The sequence below is a fragment of the Urocitellus parryii genome, chromosome 9 (assembly GCF_045843805.1).
Source record: "Urocitellus parryii isolate mUroPar1 chromosome 9, mUroPar1.hap1, whole genome shotgun sequence".
Lineage (NCBI taxonomy): Eukaryota > Metazoa > Chordata > Mammalia > Rodentia > Sciuridae > Urocitellus > Urocitellus parryii.
In genome coordinates, this window is record NC_135539.1 from 59,724,167 (window position 1) to 59,742,111 (window position 17,945).

Below are 17,945 nucleotides of genomic sequence, written 5' to 3' on the forward strand. Positions count from 1 at the left end.
CTGACATCCTGGGGTGCAGCCATCCTGAAAGATTTTTCAACTTCATAAACCATCTTGGTCCTTATATCCCCAAGACTTTTCACATCCTGAGAATGTCTGGGCCCCACCCTTGTCTGCTCATGGAACTACTTCTTAAAATTTTGAGACTCCACACAGGCACCCTTACTTGTCTAGCTTCCCTCCTCCAGGCCTCCCCTTCTCTATGTCTGGGCACATTTCCAGGACAGAGCTTGCACTGGGTAGTCATTACATATGCTGCCTCTTGCTCTCTGGATGAGGGACTCCTCAAAACCAGGGAGGGAATGCTTCTTCAGGATTACGTCCACATATCTGCTCCTCTGGCTGACCAAGTTGGAAGCACAGAAAATCTCTGGAGGTTAGATGATTGATGTGCTTTGCCAAAAATGCTGCTGAGCTGAACTTGGTGACTGCCTCCCTAAGGAAAGAAGGATGTTTTTCCCCAAATCAAATTAGGTCCCACCTGCATATCCACCTTCCCGGCGCCCAGGCTCTGAGATAAGAGCACGGGTCTCCTGCAGCATAAAGATCCGCTGAACGGATGAATGAAGTCATTAATAACCTTTGACTGTGTGCTGGAGTCAGTGCAGTGCTGGGAAGGATATTTTCAAAAGAAAAAAATCACCTTTTTGACTAAGGATAGAATTGCTTGGTTACGAATCATTCTTTTCTTAGGGAACTTGCTCTTAATGAAAGTCACAGTGAATGGGGCGGATGTGCTTGCTCCTTGGACCTTTCCGAAAGAACAGTACGATCCTACTAACAAAGCCTAGACTTGATAGGAATAAAGAGTGAGCCTGTGTCGGCATGCAGGAAACACACACACACACACACACACAGAGAGAGAGAGAGAAATTAGATAAAGCTGGGAAGAGAGAAGCTGCCTGAGTTGGTTGACTTCAGATTGGGTGAACAAAAAATAGGGTCTCAGTTAAACCTGACACAGTTAAGATTTCACTTTTAACATGAGAAGGCCACTTTCTGCAGGTGGACACCAAAAGACACAACTTTGGCCTTTAAAGCTTAGTGTAAGCTCTCTGAACCATCCCCCCACCACCCCCCACCACACACAAACACACACACACACACACACACACACACACACACACCATGCAGGTTAGGGTGTCTCTAATCTTCCAGATTCATCAAGACTCCCATGCTGAGATCAGTTCTCTGGGGGCTCTTCTAAAGAATGACCTGGATTACACCCAGGAGCATATGGATAGCCTGTGGCATGCCCCTGTCCATGCAGCTTATTCTGCAGTCCTTGTCACTCCTGCACATCTGCTTCAGTAAGCCTGACTTCACAGACTGAAGGAAATCAGAGATTTCTGGTTGGTCCACTGTGCCAGCATGAGTGCTGTCATCCCCGCATCTTGCAGAGGCCCTCTGTGTCTGCAAGGCTAAGTCATTAATGATCACTTACCATCTTCCTCTCCCAAGACCCCCTGAATGTCTGGAAAAATCACCCGACATTTTCCATGGGACACACCACAACTGAACCCTGTTCATCTACCTGCAGTCTCTAAGAACATAAGGAGCACAGATTCCAAAGTCAGAACCCCATTCAGCTATGTGGCCTAACTGTAGCCTGTGTCTTAGTTTCTTTTACATAATCCTACATAATAACATTGTTGCAAGAATTAAATGAAGTCATATACATAAAGCTACTAAAACCCGGCACATAGTAACACTCAATAATTACTAAACCTCCTTGAAGCTGTAGATGGGATACAATTCCCTCTGTGCCATCCAATGTATTCACATCTGGGTGACTTGTCTCTACCTTAAACAGCAAGTCAAACCTGACACAAACTGCCTAGAAAACCAGGGTGAAATGTTAAGAAATCTGAATTTAAAGAGAGAACTCTGCACATTCTGTGTCTTACCTTTGGAGCTCATTGAAGACTACCCAAAGAAACATCTTCAAAATTTGGAGCTCTTAAAAAATACTTAAATGCTCTTCATATCCCAGTCACACAGTCCTATTTCCATAGGTCAGTTATATATGTTCACAGGCACACATCTTCTATGGTGAAATGTCTCTTCAAATCTTCTGCCCATTTTTCAACTGGGTTGTTGGTTTTCCTATTATGGACTTGAAAGATTTCTTCATATATTCCAGATACAAGTCTTTTATCAGATATACAGTTTACAAATATTTTCCTCCCAGCCTATGAGGACATTTTATATTCTTGTTGGTGTATGTAGAAGCAAAGAAATGTTTAATTAAAATAAATGTATTCATTTTTTTTCTTGTATCATTTATGCTTTTGGTGTTAATCTAAGAACTCTAGTTGATCCACAGTTATAATAATTTTCTCCTGCTTTCTTTTTTAGAAGTTTTATGGTTTCAACACTGAGATTTATTTATGTATTTATTTAGGTATATGGTGTGAGATAAGGGTCTACACTCATTATTATGGTTTGCATATGTTCCCCCAAATTTGTATGTTGGGAACACAATCCTCAACACAAGAATATTGGGAAGTGAGTCCTAATAGATGATTGGATCATGAGGTCAGAGTCCTCATGACTGGATTACTGCTGTTATCAGGGATTGGGCCAGTTATCATAAAAACAAATTGTTATAAAACAAGTCTGTTCCTCATGCTTTTTCTTTTACATATACAAGCTTCTCCTCTCCTGTTTCCAACCTTCATATAAAATAGCAAGAAGCTCCCACCACATGCTACCACCATGGCCTTAGACTTCTCTACCTCCAGAGTCCTGAGCCAAATTATACCCCTGTTCTTTGTCAATGCCCAAGTATATGGTGTTCTAACACAGCAGCAGAAAACAGGTTAAGACACTTTTTGCATATAGAGATCCAACTGTGCCAACATCTTTTACTGAAAAGGCTATCTTCACTCCACCATCTGGAAATCTCACCTCTAAAAGTGTTAATGAATTTAATTAATTTCATTTGAAAGACTCTGTCACACTCAATAAAATCATGATTATATATAAGAAAAAAACGTTTGAAATTATGTCCAAACAGCAGCTCTATTCTGACTTTTATTGTTTTCAGAACAAAGATAACATAAAACAATCTCTTAAATGTGATACATGTTATAGTCTCTTCAAAAAACACACGGAGAAATGGGGAAAAACCTCATACAATGTTTAAAATTTTGTAAAATAGCAAGATTTTTCAGGTTGTCATAGCTTTTTTTAAGAGACCAGCCTAAGGCTCTCATGTATGAGTAGTAATATATTATAAAATAAAATAAAAATATGTAGAGAATTGCTAGCTTAGAACATGTCATTTTTGTTTACAAGAATCTTCTTGCAGCAGCCCAGCAGAAATCTAACACTAATTTTTTTCTGCTTTGAAAATGGATTTTTAATCATTGTTTATCAGAAGTTACATTTTTATTAAAAGCTTATTAGGCCAGTGGCACACAGTCTGTAATCTCAGCAGTTTGGGAGGCTCAAGCAGGAGGATCACAAGTTCAAAACCAGCCTCAGCAACTTAACAAAGCTCTAAGCAACTTAGTGAGATCTGTCTCAAAATTTTTAAAAATAAAAAACACTGGAGATGTGGGCTCAGTGATTAAGTGCCCCCTGGGTTCAATCCCGGGCACCCAAAACAAAACAAAACAATTTCCAACCAACAAATCTGAGGCTTTTCAAAGAGTGTTCCAAAACCTCACAGAAACAGGAATGTTAACATTGACTGAACACATATACCATGACTCATCTCTGAACCGTTGATCTAAAGAATAATTCCCCTTGGTAGGAATTTCACAACACTTCACATCTATTTATTCAAATTCTTTGTTAATCTACATTTGTTCTGCCTTTAAGAAACCATTGTAGATAAGAGTTTTCAACCTTCCAGGCTGAATTCGTTCTCTTCCCACTGGAACTTTTTATTTCATATACTCATACCCCGGCACACAGCTATAAACTCTGGTTTTGTTATCACTAGTATTTTATCCTGTAAATCTTACTGTCTATCGTACATTGAAAAATGATAAAGTGTACTTCAATAACCTAGAACCATTATAAAGACAAGGCAACAGGATGCAAATGTCCACATGCTGGATGGAGTTATGGAATATATAGTAGGGGCAGAGTGATGAAAGAGATAGACAAGGGCCTTCCGTACTACAGCCCTTTGCCTAATATCCCTCAGACAGGAACAGCGCAAGTACTTGGTGTCCACAAACAGAACAGAAGTGTTGAATGAATTCTCAAGTTTAAATCATAAAAATATTCCAAGTGTGGTGGTGCATGCCTATAATCCCAGGGGCTCGGGGAAGCTGAGGCAGGAGAACTGCAAATTCAAAGCTAGCCTCAGCAACTTGATGAGATCCGAAGCAACTTAGCAAGACCCTGTCTCAAAATAAAAGTACAAAAAGGTCTGGGAATGTGTGTGGCTTGGTGGTTAAGCACCAAGTTCAATCCCCAGTACAAAAAAAATATATATGTCCATAAACTGAACATGCAAGTAATAATGTTATGTTGACAAATATAAACATTTAGAATATAGGACTCCTTCTAAAGTTATGAAGTATCAGGGATATTAAAATGCCTACTGCAGCATTAAAAAATACATTTCAAATATCAAGTAAGGAAATAATGGAATGGACTCTCAAAAGAGAATATCTAGAATATGGATTTGTCCTTTGAAGACAGCATAGCAGGGACCACTTGATTTCCAACTAAGGTTCCAGCAACTATGGGAGATATTTATCATTTGCAAAGTTAATGATCCCTTTACAACCTCAATTTCTTTGGATGCAACTGTTTAAAAAAATTACATGTTAAAGAATTTCAATGTACTCGACAATAACAACAATAACTAACTAGATAATGGAAATTATTTTATAATCACTGCAAAATAACAGGTTGTGCCTTATGAAATTATCTTTAGAAATAATTATAGTCATGGATATAAATGTTCCCAAGAATTACTATCTACAGCAGTTACAATCCTTCTCAGTACTGGGTGAAACAATTTTTTTTTTTTTTTTGTAATCTAAAAGTATAAAAAAGATGAACTTAACCACTCTGGACAAGTTAACATCCCAAGTATGTACAGATAACTATATTTAATAATCATCTTAATGACAAAAGCATCCACAAAATAAGGCATCTAGAAATAAAAGCACTTTTTTCAAGTTTTTCCCTAAAGCCTCAATGGCTCTTTAGAAGCCTTCTCTCTCTGCCCCCAAACAAGAGCTTATAGAATCCTTGCACCCTTAAACCACATGCAGCTGAGGACCAGTGACTAGAAATACTGTAGCTGGCAGAGGAGGACACACATTCACTTCCTCTTCCCCTCATATTCTTTCTTCTCTACTCAAACCTCTGTCTCATCATTTCTGCTGTTAGAATGTTTGGATGCAACTGTTTAAAAATTACATGTTAAACAATTTCAATGTACTCGACAATAACAACAATAACTAACTAGATAATGGAAATTATTTTATAATCACTGCAAAATAACTATTTCCCAGTCCCTGTGTGCTTTTCTCCACTCCTGCCTTATCAGATCTCTACCACCTCTCCCAGAAACAGCCAGGGTTTTTTCTTCTTTCAAATTCATCTGAATGCCTGATGGCTCAAGATAATATCTATCCAGGGAATAGTGAACTCACACACAGCCACACCACATGAAGACCACCTGAATTGATATTGAAATAAAACCACCTTTGGTCTGACATATGCTTGGAACAGTACTGTTTACTGAGATGTTACCCCTCAGTTGCATAAAGAGGCATCTTGGACTCTCTGCTCAGAGACATGCATTCAAGTCAGAATATGGCGCTCACTCTTGGGCAGGTCCCGTATCTGCAGATCCATCTAACTGTGGGGGGTGGAAAAACTGTGTCTGTGCTGAACACCATATTTTTTTCCTTGTCATTATTCCTGACGCAATATCGTCTAACCACTACATACATAGCATTTACTTTATATTATGTATTGCAAGTAATGGGTAGATGACAAAGAAAAGGGAGGCTGTGTGCACATTATTTGGAAATATTACACCTTTTTACATAAGGGACTTGAGCATCGGTGCATATGGTATTCACGGGGTTCTGAGAACACATACCTCATGGATTCCAAGGGACATTACACAGACTGTGTTCCATGAGTCTGGTGGAAAATGAAATTCAACCTCCAACAACCTCTGAAGTAACAGGTGAGTCATTCAGAGCCCATTTCTTATAAACTCCTATCCTACTCATCCATCCACAAAGTAAAGGGAATAGGAGGACATTTCTCCATGTCCTTCAAGCTCTCCTGACTCTTCTACCCAATGCCAATGATTTTTGTAGAAGCCCCAGCAGTGACTGTAGCCCATGCTTTGAAGCCCTCTCTCTCTGCATACACTGCCCTAAATCCATGCATCCTACAGTTTTTCCGGAGCTGGGTAGCCAAACAGGAGACACTGAAAAATGCCAATCAGGGAGACCACAGTGAACCCACATCCAAACCACAGAGAAAGCAAGGAGAAAAGCAAAAATGTGCTGTCAGGAGAGAATGGAGGAGAATCCCCTCTACTCCTTAAAAGGGAAGAGTTGCAACTAAAACGGAGAATTAGGAAGTAGAAAAAGAATGCAAGATTCCAAGCCTCATTTCAAAGTGTTTCAGGAACTAGACTCAAGGCAACCCTAAAGCATTCGGAATTTTAAAAATCAGGGCGCATTAGTATCGTTACTTCTAAAAGCAAAAAAGAAAAAATGCGTGAGTGAAAAAGCTTTTACTGCTCTCAGAAGTAAAATCCAATAACCTTCATATATGTGTGAGGTGGGGTAGAGAGGAAAGGGGAAGAGGGTAAAAGTGAGGGGCTTTGGAGTGATGTTTAGTTATATGGTCCTTTTTTTTCTTCAAGTTCTAGTTCATGCTCATCTTGAATTTTCTGAAGCCTGCAGTTATGATCCCAGTGTGAACATATACAACAGAAAAATGTCAAATAAAACATTATTACAACTTGCAGGGTATGACAGTGGAGAGTAGATAGGGCCCGATCTTCCCTCTCCCAGACTATTTACATTCTTATCAATGTACACAAGTCTACACAAAACGACAAGCATATATTTGGATGGCAACAGATCAGCTGCTTCTGAAATTTGACTAGTTCAGGAAAGAAATATGCACAAGAACAGAGGTGTAATAAGCACAGTGTTTGGAATTACCAGGGGCAGATGCAAATTTTCACCTCAGAAACAAAGCAGGTCCAAGGAGGAAAACTGAGAAAGGTTGTGATTCTTCTCCCACTGTCTGTCTGCCTCTCTTTACCTGAGGAAAGGAGTTTGCCTAGACCAAAAAAAAATTAGATGGCTTCTTCCACACAGGAGAGATCTGCTTCCCGTGGCAGGAAGGGCCGTTTGGGTGTTGCTGAGCTCTTTTCTTTTTCTTTTTTTTTTTTTTAATCTGTTAATACCTTTATTTAATTAAAAAGAAGACAATTCCAGGCTCATGAGAGGAGTAAAATTTTAAAATAAACCTCAGTAGCAGAGTAACAAAGTCTGCTAAGGAAGGGGAATAATAGTGGAGTGAGGAACACACTTTTGGAAATACCTTCTAGAGGATAAACCAAGTCAGAAGAGTTTAAAAACTTAATTGCCAAGTGTTAACGTAGCTCTTTAACTCTTTCAGGTTTCTAGCTTTGAGTATTGCCTCAATATGTAGAAGTATATAAGATAAAATGCTCTGAAAGGAACTGCGCATGAGCAGCACAGGCTACTTTTAATATAGGGTGATGTGAGTAACACTGAGCAAGGCTATTTTGCCTATGCTCATAAAATTTGAAGAGTTCAACAAATCTCCCAGTCTCCATAGCTAGAAATCCTATTTCTCTAACTGTTGTCTAAAATGTCACCATTAGTTACTTATAAATGTATGTTAAGCATTAACTCTTTTCTATGGCTCTTTCTACTTCCTCTTGAGATTGTGCCTATGTTATATAATATTGTATTATATTAGATTATTAAATTGCATTACATTACATAGCAACACTAAAGGAATAGAAGGAAATGAGAAAGGGAACCAATTAGTCATCACATTCTAGGACATGAAGTAGCTGGCAGATACCCAGGGAGCCTCAGGGGTTTTGAGTGACATTTGTCATTCATGGTACTGGGCAGCAGCAGAAGTCCAGGGTGGTGAAGATCACCCAGGTATACTTGAAGTTTCTGACAGGCATGAGTTCAAGATGTAAGAGCAACAGACAGCTTTTGGGTCTGGTACCTAAAAACTCAAATTGGTATAAAGTTTATGTTATGTGTATTTTATCACAATTAAAAACAAACTCAAAACTTAAGGGCTCTGTGACTCAGCCTTTCCTTTGACATACGTTCAGAGAAAGAGATTCTTCCAGGCTCTGGAGTGGCCAGCAAGGAATCCCAAGGGCTCCAATTTGACAAACACTGCCAGAAAGAAGCCTCCTCCTTGGGGGTCACCTAAATTAAACAAACAAAAATCTGTAAAACTTATGAAAAGATGCTGTCCTATAGGAGGAGGATAGAACCTTTCAAATGCACAGGAAAGTGTGTTGGAAAAATATTTATTACAAGAAACAAAAGAAACCTTGACAAGGAATATTCCCAGGAAATACAAGAAAACATAAAATAAGGGAGGAAAAAAAAAGTGAGACTTAAAAAGTTACTCAGGTACTTTCTGAGATGTAAACTGATAGGATATGGTACAGCCTGAAAGAAAAAAATTCTTAGAGAATGAAAATAAAAATCGATGTACTATCATAGGGCAAAACCAAGAAGGGATACTATGGAAACAATAAACTACAGTAACAGAGAGGACACATTTGAGAAGCCATCCCAGGGGACAGAGGTAAAGGACAAAGAAAAACAGAAATAGGAAGGTGAAATAGAGTTGTTGACATGGAGAAGGAGGAAGAGGGAGAGTTAAAGAGATCAGAGATAGAACATGAAGATCTGCTTCACAGAGTATTGCCCAAACATGCAGAACACTCAAGTCACCCAACATAGGACAAGCTTTTTTTTTTTTTTCCTTCCTGAATTTAAAACTCACTGAGTCAGGTGATTAAAAAGACAGACAAAATTAGTCAGAAGAGACCCCTGTGTAGACATATTCATGTGACTTTTACATTAAATCCAGTAAAAAAAAAAAAAAAAAAAAAACAATTACTTTACAAGAAATAAAAATTAGATTGCCCCTATTTCTCTTTCAGAACCCTTAAATACCAGAAATTAGGGGACACTGTCCACAAACGTTTTAAGGAAAAAAAAATGAAGTTGTTTTATTACTCAGTACTAACTCAGTATTCAGGTATGAAAAATATCTGAAGTTCGGGCTGGGATTGTGGCTTCAAGGGCAGATCACTTGCCTCGCATGTATGAGGCCCTGGGTTCAATCCTCAGCACCACATAAAAATAAATAAATAAAATAAAGGTATTATGTCCATCTATAACTTAAAATTTTTTTTTTTAAATCTGAAGTTTCAGAAAGACTATCATCCACATTTTAATGCTAAAAATGTTGGAAAATGTATGCCAACTGACCAATAAAGGAATAAGATTTAAAAAAAAAAGAAGAGGAAATGGGAAGAGGATCATTAAAATGGCAAATTTCAAGCACTGAAAAGAGAATCTAAATAGTACTTCTAGATTTTTAAGCAATAACTTGACTTAAATTTAAAAATAATTCTCAAGTAATAATTTATTGATAATTTTATTTAAAATAAAATATTATTTTATTTAATAAAATAGTAAAAAGTCCACCCCATGCCAGGTGTGATGGCCCATTTCTGTAATCCTAGCAACTCACGAGGCTTGAGACAAGAGGATCACAAATTTGAGGCTAACCTCAGCAATACAGCACGGCTCTAAGCAACTTAGGAAGATTCTGCCTCAAAACAAAAATTAAAAGGGCTGGGGATATAGCTCAGTGGTAAAATCACTGCTGGGGTCAATCCCTGGTAAACCCCCCCACCCCCCAAAAAAAATCCTTTTTTCTACATGCCAAAATAAATTCTCAATAGAAAATAAATTGATTTAAATACTCAGAATAAATATTTTTAAATGAGGGTGGGCAAAGGACTTAAAACCAGTATACTACAGTGATGCAGCCACATCAATGTTTATAGCAGCTCAATTCACAATAGCTAAACTATGAAACCAGCCTAGGTGCCCTTCAACAGATGAATGGATAAAGAAACTATGGTATATATACACAATGGAATATTACTCAGCCTTAAATAAGAATGAAATTATGCCATTTGCTGGTAAATAGATGGAACTAGAGAATATCATGCTAAGTGAAATAAGCCAATCCCAAAGAACCAAAGGCCAAATGTTTTCTCTGATATGTGGATACTAATTCATAATAAGGGGAGGGGGGTAAAAGAGGTATTTTGAACTAGACAGAGGGGAATGAAGGGAGGGGAGGGGGATTGGGGTAGGAATGAAAGTAGAATGAATTGGACATTATTACCCTATGTGCACATATGATTTTGAAACTAGTGTAATTCTACATCATGTACAACCAGATGAATGAGAAGTTATACTCCATTTATGTATGATATGTCAAAATGTGTTCCTCTGTCATGTATAACTAATTAGAACAAATAAAAACTTTAAAAATAAATAAATAAAATGAGGGTTAGGTTGTGTTTTAACAATGACAGAGCACTTGCCTAGCATATTCAAGGCCCTGGGTTTAATTTACAACACCACACACACACACACACACACACACACACACACACACACACAAATGTATACATTTAAAAGTTGAATTGATAAAAGTAAATATCAGGGATATGACAACAGGAAGATTGAAAACTTCAGAATAAATAATCACAATTAAATGTTAACTAAGCTATAAGATAATTTAAGCATGTGGTAAATAAAAGTCAACTGTTATACTTTTAGTCTATACATGAAATATCTATATATAGCTTGAAATTTATATATATATATATATATATCTTGAAAATCAATAAGAAAATAGAGTATCTTAGTGGAAAGATATGCAAGGATATGAAAAAATCAATTTAGGGGAAAAAATATGAATGGCCAGCAAATATTTTGAAAATTAAGCACCATGAGCCACAGGTACAAACCTGTAATTCTGACTATTTGGGAGGCTGAGGCAGGAGGATAACAAGTTCATGACCAGCCTGGGCAACTTGTAGAGACCTTGTCTCAAAATGAAATATAAAAAGGTCTGGGTTATAGTTCAGTGCTACAGCTTACCCAGCATATGCCAAGTCCTAGTAACACCAAAAAAGAAAAGGAAAAAAATGGTAAACAAAAATTTAAGACATAAATTTTCATCTTGAAAATAGTTAGAAAAAATGGGGAAAAAAGTCCAATACACAGGATTTAAAAGAGTTAGGGTCAACAGTCACTCTTACTCACATACTTCTGAAAGTAGGATAATTTGGAACAACCAACAACCATTTGTGAAAATTATTGGAAAAATCATGGCAACATTTGAAAATTTCATATATTCTATGATGCAGCCCCTTCATTTTTAAGAAGAACTTGTCCAAACAACTAAAGTGTGTGCATGAGCTGAAGTCATTCATATTAGAATATAAATCAAAATCGAAGATAATAAATAACCCAAGTGTACAAAAGGAAAGAATACATTAATTAAGATACATCTATACATTCTATAACCATGCTTTAATTTATGTTGAAGAAGAATACTAATGACGTGGGGAAAAGTTCAGATGTTGTTTTTAAAGAAGTTCCTAAACTGTATCAAAATATCCATAGCAATCTGATGGCCATTATTCTTCAAAGTACATGTATGAAGACAAAAAAAAATATTCATAGCACAATTATTAGATTAATGCTTATAAAATATAACAAAATATAAAATGCCATTTTTTAAGATATTGAAATGACAGGCGATCTTCCTTTTCTCTGTGTTCATCTAAAAACTTACAATGAAATCTCTACAATGACACACCTTACAATAATGGGACTTGGAACATAACACAGTTGCTGTCTGCTCTCTGCCTCGCCCCAGTTCTCAAACAGGGACAAGTCCAAGTTCCTCTTCAGGAAAGAAGGATTACTGGCAGGGAGGGCAGGGTTACTAAGGGAAACAGCAGGCAAACCTCTTTGGGAAAACATATGTGGTATTGGGGAGTGGGGGTAATTGTCCAAACATCCCAGATAAGTCAAAACAGGCATCAACTAACCAACACGTCAAGGAATAGCTATTGCTGTCCAGAAAGTTCTAGCCAGCTACAGGATCTTAAATCCTCATCCGTGATGTTTAAGTCAGAATGAACAACTGCCATGAAAAGGTACGGAACCATGGCCAGGACCTGGATAGATCTCACAGTGAGACCCTTCAACTCCAGGTTAGCTAGTTACACAGGCTTGTGCTAACCATTTCATTAGTCTCACAATAATTCAGCTCCTTATTTCTAATAATTGGATATTTGGGAACTCACTTATAATATCATAGCAGCATTTTATTGGATTTCTTTCATAATAAAAAATCAAACTAATATTATTTTTAAAAACTATTCGATTAATTCTTAAGAAAAAATCCACTATAAAGAAATTTTTAAATCATCCTCAAAATAATAATGGAGATAAAATAAAAAATTTAAATGTAATCAAATAACATGGAATATATATATATATATATATATATATATATTTTTTTTTTTTTTTTTTTTTTTTAAATATGGAAACCATGTGTTCAAACTTAAGAAATTAGTCTAGGGCTGCTTGCCTAGAATGCAGGAGACCCCGAGTTCAACTCCTAGTACAAATAAATAAATGAATGAATAAATGGAACTGGGCATGGTGGCACATGCCTGTAATCCCAGCAGCTTGAGAGGATGAGGTAAGAGGATTAAAAGTTCAAGGCCAGCCTCAGCAACTTAGCAGGATCCTAAGCAAGTTAGTGAGACCCCTTATCAAAATAAAAAGTAAAAAGGGATAGAAACGGAGCTCAGTGTAAAGCGCCACTGGGTTCAATCCCTAGTACCTAAAAATAAATAAATATCCAAAGCTTTATTCAAAGGAAAATTCATAGTATTAAATATCCTTTTACAAATCCTTTTGTAAAATTGTAAAAGGATTTTGTAAATATCCTTTTACAAAAAGGAGGAAATTACATAAATAAGTCAAACAGGCTCTACAAGACATTACACTGGGGAAAAATGATATTTTAAAATAAAAAAGTAACATAAACGAAATATGGAGATACAAGAGTTAAGATCTAAATCCAAAAGCTCCTTGTTTGACAATGACAGATTTTTGGCAATTTATCTGGAAGAGAAAAAATCCACTGTAATGAGATAATATTTTTTAAATCATTAATATATTTTCTCTTTTGTCATTTTTTTTTGAAGGAAGAAGGGGTACAGAGCCTGAACTCAGGGGCGCTCGACCACTTAGCCATGTCCCCAGCCCTGTTTTGTATTTTATTTAGAGACAGGGTCTCACTGAGGTGCTTAGTACCGGGCTTTTGCTAAGGCTGGCTTTGAACTCACAATCCTCCTGGCTCAGCCTCTGAAGCGGCTGGGCTCTTCTGTCTTTCTTAATACATCAGTCTTCTAGAAGCATTTAGAAACATCTTTGGGGGTTGGTGGAGAAAAATAAGACTTTTTTTATACAGAAAGAATGCAAAGAGAAAGTATAAGGTAATATTCTACTCTAGACAAAATAGAATTTGCTTCATCTCCAAGAGCTTTCTCTTATTCCCCTCCTTTAACACACTAACCACATGACCTAGAAGAAGACATCATTCCCTGAGTTTTCCCAGTTCCTTTCCCCTGACCCCCACAATTTGCCATTAAAGCTTGTATTTGAGTCATGACAAAATATGAAGCAGAGGGGAATCGGCACATTCCTATCATGAAGTACAGATGAGAGGAAGAGACAAAAAGGTAGAAGAGAGTTTGGGTTTGGAGAGAAGCAGGTGGGGGCCATAACACGATAACATCAAGGACAATAACAGAGGGAAAGGAGGTTTTTGCATCCTCCTATTAAGATTCTGGAAACAGATCATCTCTTGAGCAGTCCCTTACTTTGAAATCAACTTTGAGTGGGGTTCCATCTTGGTGGATCACAAGGGAGGGAGGCCCTGATATTAAGTTTCCTGAACCAACAATGGTTAGGTTAGATGGTTCCCCTAAAAGGCTAAGAGACTGTGGAACTAGCTAGCTAGAGCTGAGAGAGATAGTATTGTAGCAAAAGTCCAAAAGTGACAATGTAGAAAAGGATCCAAAGAAACCCTTCACCAGATTCCTTATAGCATCAGTGGGCACTCAGATAACTAGGAAGTACTAACAGGTGTAATGCCTGACCAAAAAAAGAATGAACTCCAAGCAGCAGGATCTCATACCTGGCTATTGAAAGGGGGCCTGTCTACCAAATAGAAAAGATGTAACATCACTCTGGAGACCAGAGGAGTTAAAGTGTACCATGATCTTGAACCATAGGCTCTACCACTGAGCTCCATCCCCAGTCCTTTTTATTTTTCATTCAGAGACAGGAACTTGCTAAATTGCTGAAGCTGTCCTAAAATTTTGGATCCTCTTGCCTCAGCTTCCTGAGTCACTGAGATTATGGGTGAGTGCCACCACACCCACCTAGATGTCATTTTTAAGTGAAAGGATATATTGGGAGCAATCTGAGATATGAATAATTTGTTAACAGAGTAAATATTACCAGAAAGAGTTTTAAGGAAACGTACGTACACCAAATGGCCCTGCACCAATAAAACGCTGCACTGCAGAGAGATTAGGTGTGGGATTCCAGGTCCATGGATTTGATTCCTAGTAGCACAGTTTGGAAATCTATAACTTAGGGTAATTTACTTAATTTCTCAGTGTTTCAGTTTCCTCGCCTATAAAATGATACAGGTTTTTCTTACTATTTCTAAGGATTAAAAGAGTTAATAAAGGGTATAGATAAGTGTCTGGCCCATAAGAAGAGTTCATTCATTTGGGGCTCCTCTGATTGGTATCATTAATGAGGAAGATCAGACCAGCTACAGAATAAGAAATTGCAATTTCTCTATACAACCAAGTAGTATGGTGATCTAAAGTTTGTTCCCCTGATACATAAGTAATCAAAATTAAAAGTGATAAAGGGGATATAAAGCAGATCAAAGGGCAAAGAGATTTCTACTAACACAGCACTACAGTATAAATGAAAAATTTAACCACACTCAAAAAAATATGAATTAATTACCTATATTAGTTCAAGAAGTATGCCAAATGGAAAAGAAGTGTGCCAAAATAAACTGTAAAATTCATCAAAAACTACCATACACACACACACACACTCGCTGACCTGGGATCAGATCATTTGATGAGTACATGCTTTCAAACTTTCCCAAAGCAGAAACCTCAGGATGTATAATAGTCAAAAGACTTGGAAGAAAATGAAATGCCCCCAGTTCATTGAGAAAGCTACCCATCTGCGCACACAAAACTGCATAAAATAAAACCATAGGCCAATATTTTTCTCACAAGCTTTTGTTAATTCAGAATTTGTTAATGCCTCTAGTATAATATGACATTCAACAGGGGACTGAGTCTGGCAGTGCTGTTCCTCACTCTGGAGTCTCTTCCAGGTACTTCTGGACTTTCATAGTGCCAAGCCAGAGCCACAAAGGAGGGAACCTCCAGTCATGCAATCAGAAGATTAAGGTGATACAGGAAGATAAACAGAGGGAAAAGGATTCACAAGAGATATGAAGAAGTGAGACAGTAAAAGATTGCAATAATAATAATAGCAATGCTGAGGAACAAAGCAGTACATTCTGTTAGTGAAAGCATAAATAGATTTGATCCTTCTAGTAAGCAACTGGAAATGTGATTTAGAACCTTAAATGCACATACTCTTTGACTTAATAATCCAACTTCTATCAGTTCATTCTGGGGAATTAATTTGAAACAAAGATAAAGATATACAAACAAGGATGGATTTAATAGAATTTTGAAAGCAACCCCCCCACACACACCAAAAAAAAAAAAACCCCAGGAAACAACCTTAATGTCTAAAAATGAAGACAGTTATATAAATTAGGGACTATTCATATAATGGGTTATACAATAATCAAAAGCAATGTTTTAGGACAAAATTAATAAAATGTACAAAGGTCTACAATGTTTAGGGAGAAAGATGGAACACAAAGTACAAAATACAATCTAAACTGTATTTTTTAAATATGTATATATGGCAAAGACCACTAGAAGAAAATAGAACAATATGAATACAGTCTCTGGGTGCTGGGACTTAGTGAATTATTTTCTTTTATATATTTTTCCTGTTGTATTTCCTGAGTTGTATTAGTTTTATGATCAGAAAAAAAATAGAAAACCCAAATCATTATTGTCTGTGTTTAAATATTCATATGAATGATAAAGGAAAAAATTTAAGTCTTCATTCACCAAGGAGAAAAACGTTTACAGCACACCCAAGAATTCAAATCCTCCAAACCTGAATCTTAATAATGATACACTTTAAACCATAGAAGGAAAAAAAAAACAACTAATCCCTCAAAAAGGAGAAGCGACTTCTCTAGGGGGAGGGGGTTTCCAAACACCACTCAACACTCACATAGAGGGGCAGACTTTCAAAGGTTAAGTGAGCATCAAGAGTTTCTCAGAGTAATACACACACACACACACACACACACACACACACACACACACATACACACACACTCAATCCTGTCATCCCAAGCTGACAGCTCAAGCTAGTTGGTCCGGCCCAGGAGTCCGCCCGCCAGTCCCTCCGCCCCGCGGGGGTACCTGTTGTACCTGTTCGTGGTGCGAGGTACCGGGGGCGCGGGGCTCCTGAGTATTCTCAGCGCTGGGGAAGTGCCCTGGGGATCCTCCTCGCTTTCATCCACCAAGAGCCTGCACCACCAAGGGAAAAAAATAAGTTGTTACACCTCCCGGGGAGCTGTTGGCTGGCAGGTTGTGCGTTGCGCTCCAAGCCTAGCCATGGCATCTTTGCGCACCCCGGCTCCGGGGACAGTTCCCCAAGCACAGTTGGAAATGCCTTAAGAAGGGTAGGAAAGGATAGCAAAGACCAGAATGGAGAGCCCCGGGAGGCTGGTAGGGAACCCGACGGCAGGTCCTGCTCCGCAGCTCTCTCACCCACAGCGACGCACACTGGAGCCCCCACCACCCTGACAGGTCCCTCACCATCCATGGCGATGCCCACCGATCCAAGAGTCACCCCCATGCCCCACCCCTTCCTCAGGCAGCTGCTACCCCTCTGCTTGTTCCCCTAGCTACCAAAAGTCTGTGCGCCCAAGGCAAGCAGATCTGCGCCTAGAGCTCCCGAGGCGCACGGCGGGGCGCACGGCAAGGATGCGCGGGACCCGCAGGTCGATCTGCGGGGGCCCGGGATTACCTGGAGCGGGCGGGCGCGTCGGTGGGGCACCAGAGCAGGCGCAGCAGCAGCAGTAGTAGCAGGCTGAAGAGCAGGGAGAGCAGCGCGCACCCTGGCCGTACCCTGAGCCATGGGCGCCGCCGCCGCCGCCGATGCCCGGGCGAAGCGTAGCCGGGGCGGCCCCGACTCGCTACTCCCGCCGCTGCCGCCGCCGCCGCCACCACGGCCGTAGCCACGCACACCCCCAGTGTTCAAAGGCGGCGGCGAGGGGCGACAACAGAGCGCAGCGAGGGCCCGCACACTCTGGGCGCCCTGAGCCCAGCCTGCACAGTCTTGGCGGGGAGAGAAAAGAAGCTGTGTCCTGGCTCTTTCGTCTCTCACCCAGCCACGGCCCGCCGAAGCTCGGCGCTCCGCTGGCAGATGACGATTCACCGAGCTCGCCGCCTGTCCTCCCGGAGGCGCTCCTAGCTGCTGCGGGCTCTGGTCGCTGCAGCCGCCGCTGCCTCTGCCGCCACCGCGCGGGGTCACCTGAAGGTTGGGGCGCGGAGCTCAACTCCATGCTGATTGGACTTCAACTTTTCCGCGCCCTCACCTTCTTCTGAG

The 17,945-nt window shown here is 39.2% G+C and overlaps 1 protein-coding gene across 1 annotated transcript in view; it reads right to left on the reverse strand.

Moving 5' to 3' along the window:
* Positions 1–17,491, reverse strand: part of St8sia6 (ST8 alpha-N-acetyl-neuraminide alpha-2,8-sialyltransferase 6) — a gene marked incomplete at its 5' end in the record, with an annotated part of 118,678 nt that extends 101,187 nt beyond the window's left edge. Inside the window, 2 exons of the mRNA XM_026407738.2 lie at positions 16,763–16,861; positions 17,364–17,491. Coding sequence (XP_026263523.2) covers positions 16,763–16,861; positions 17,364–17,491 — 227 coding nt within the window. The remainder of the gene's footprint in view (positions 1–16,762; positions 16,862–17,363) is intronic.
* Positions 17,492–17,945: the final 454 nt, after the last annotated feature.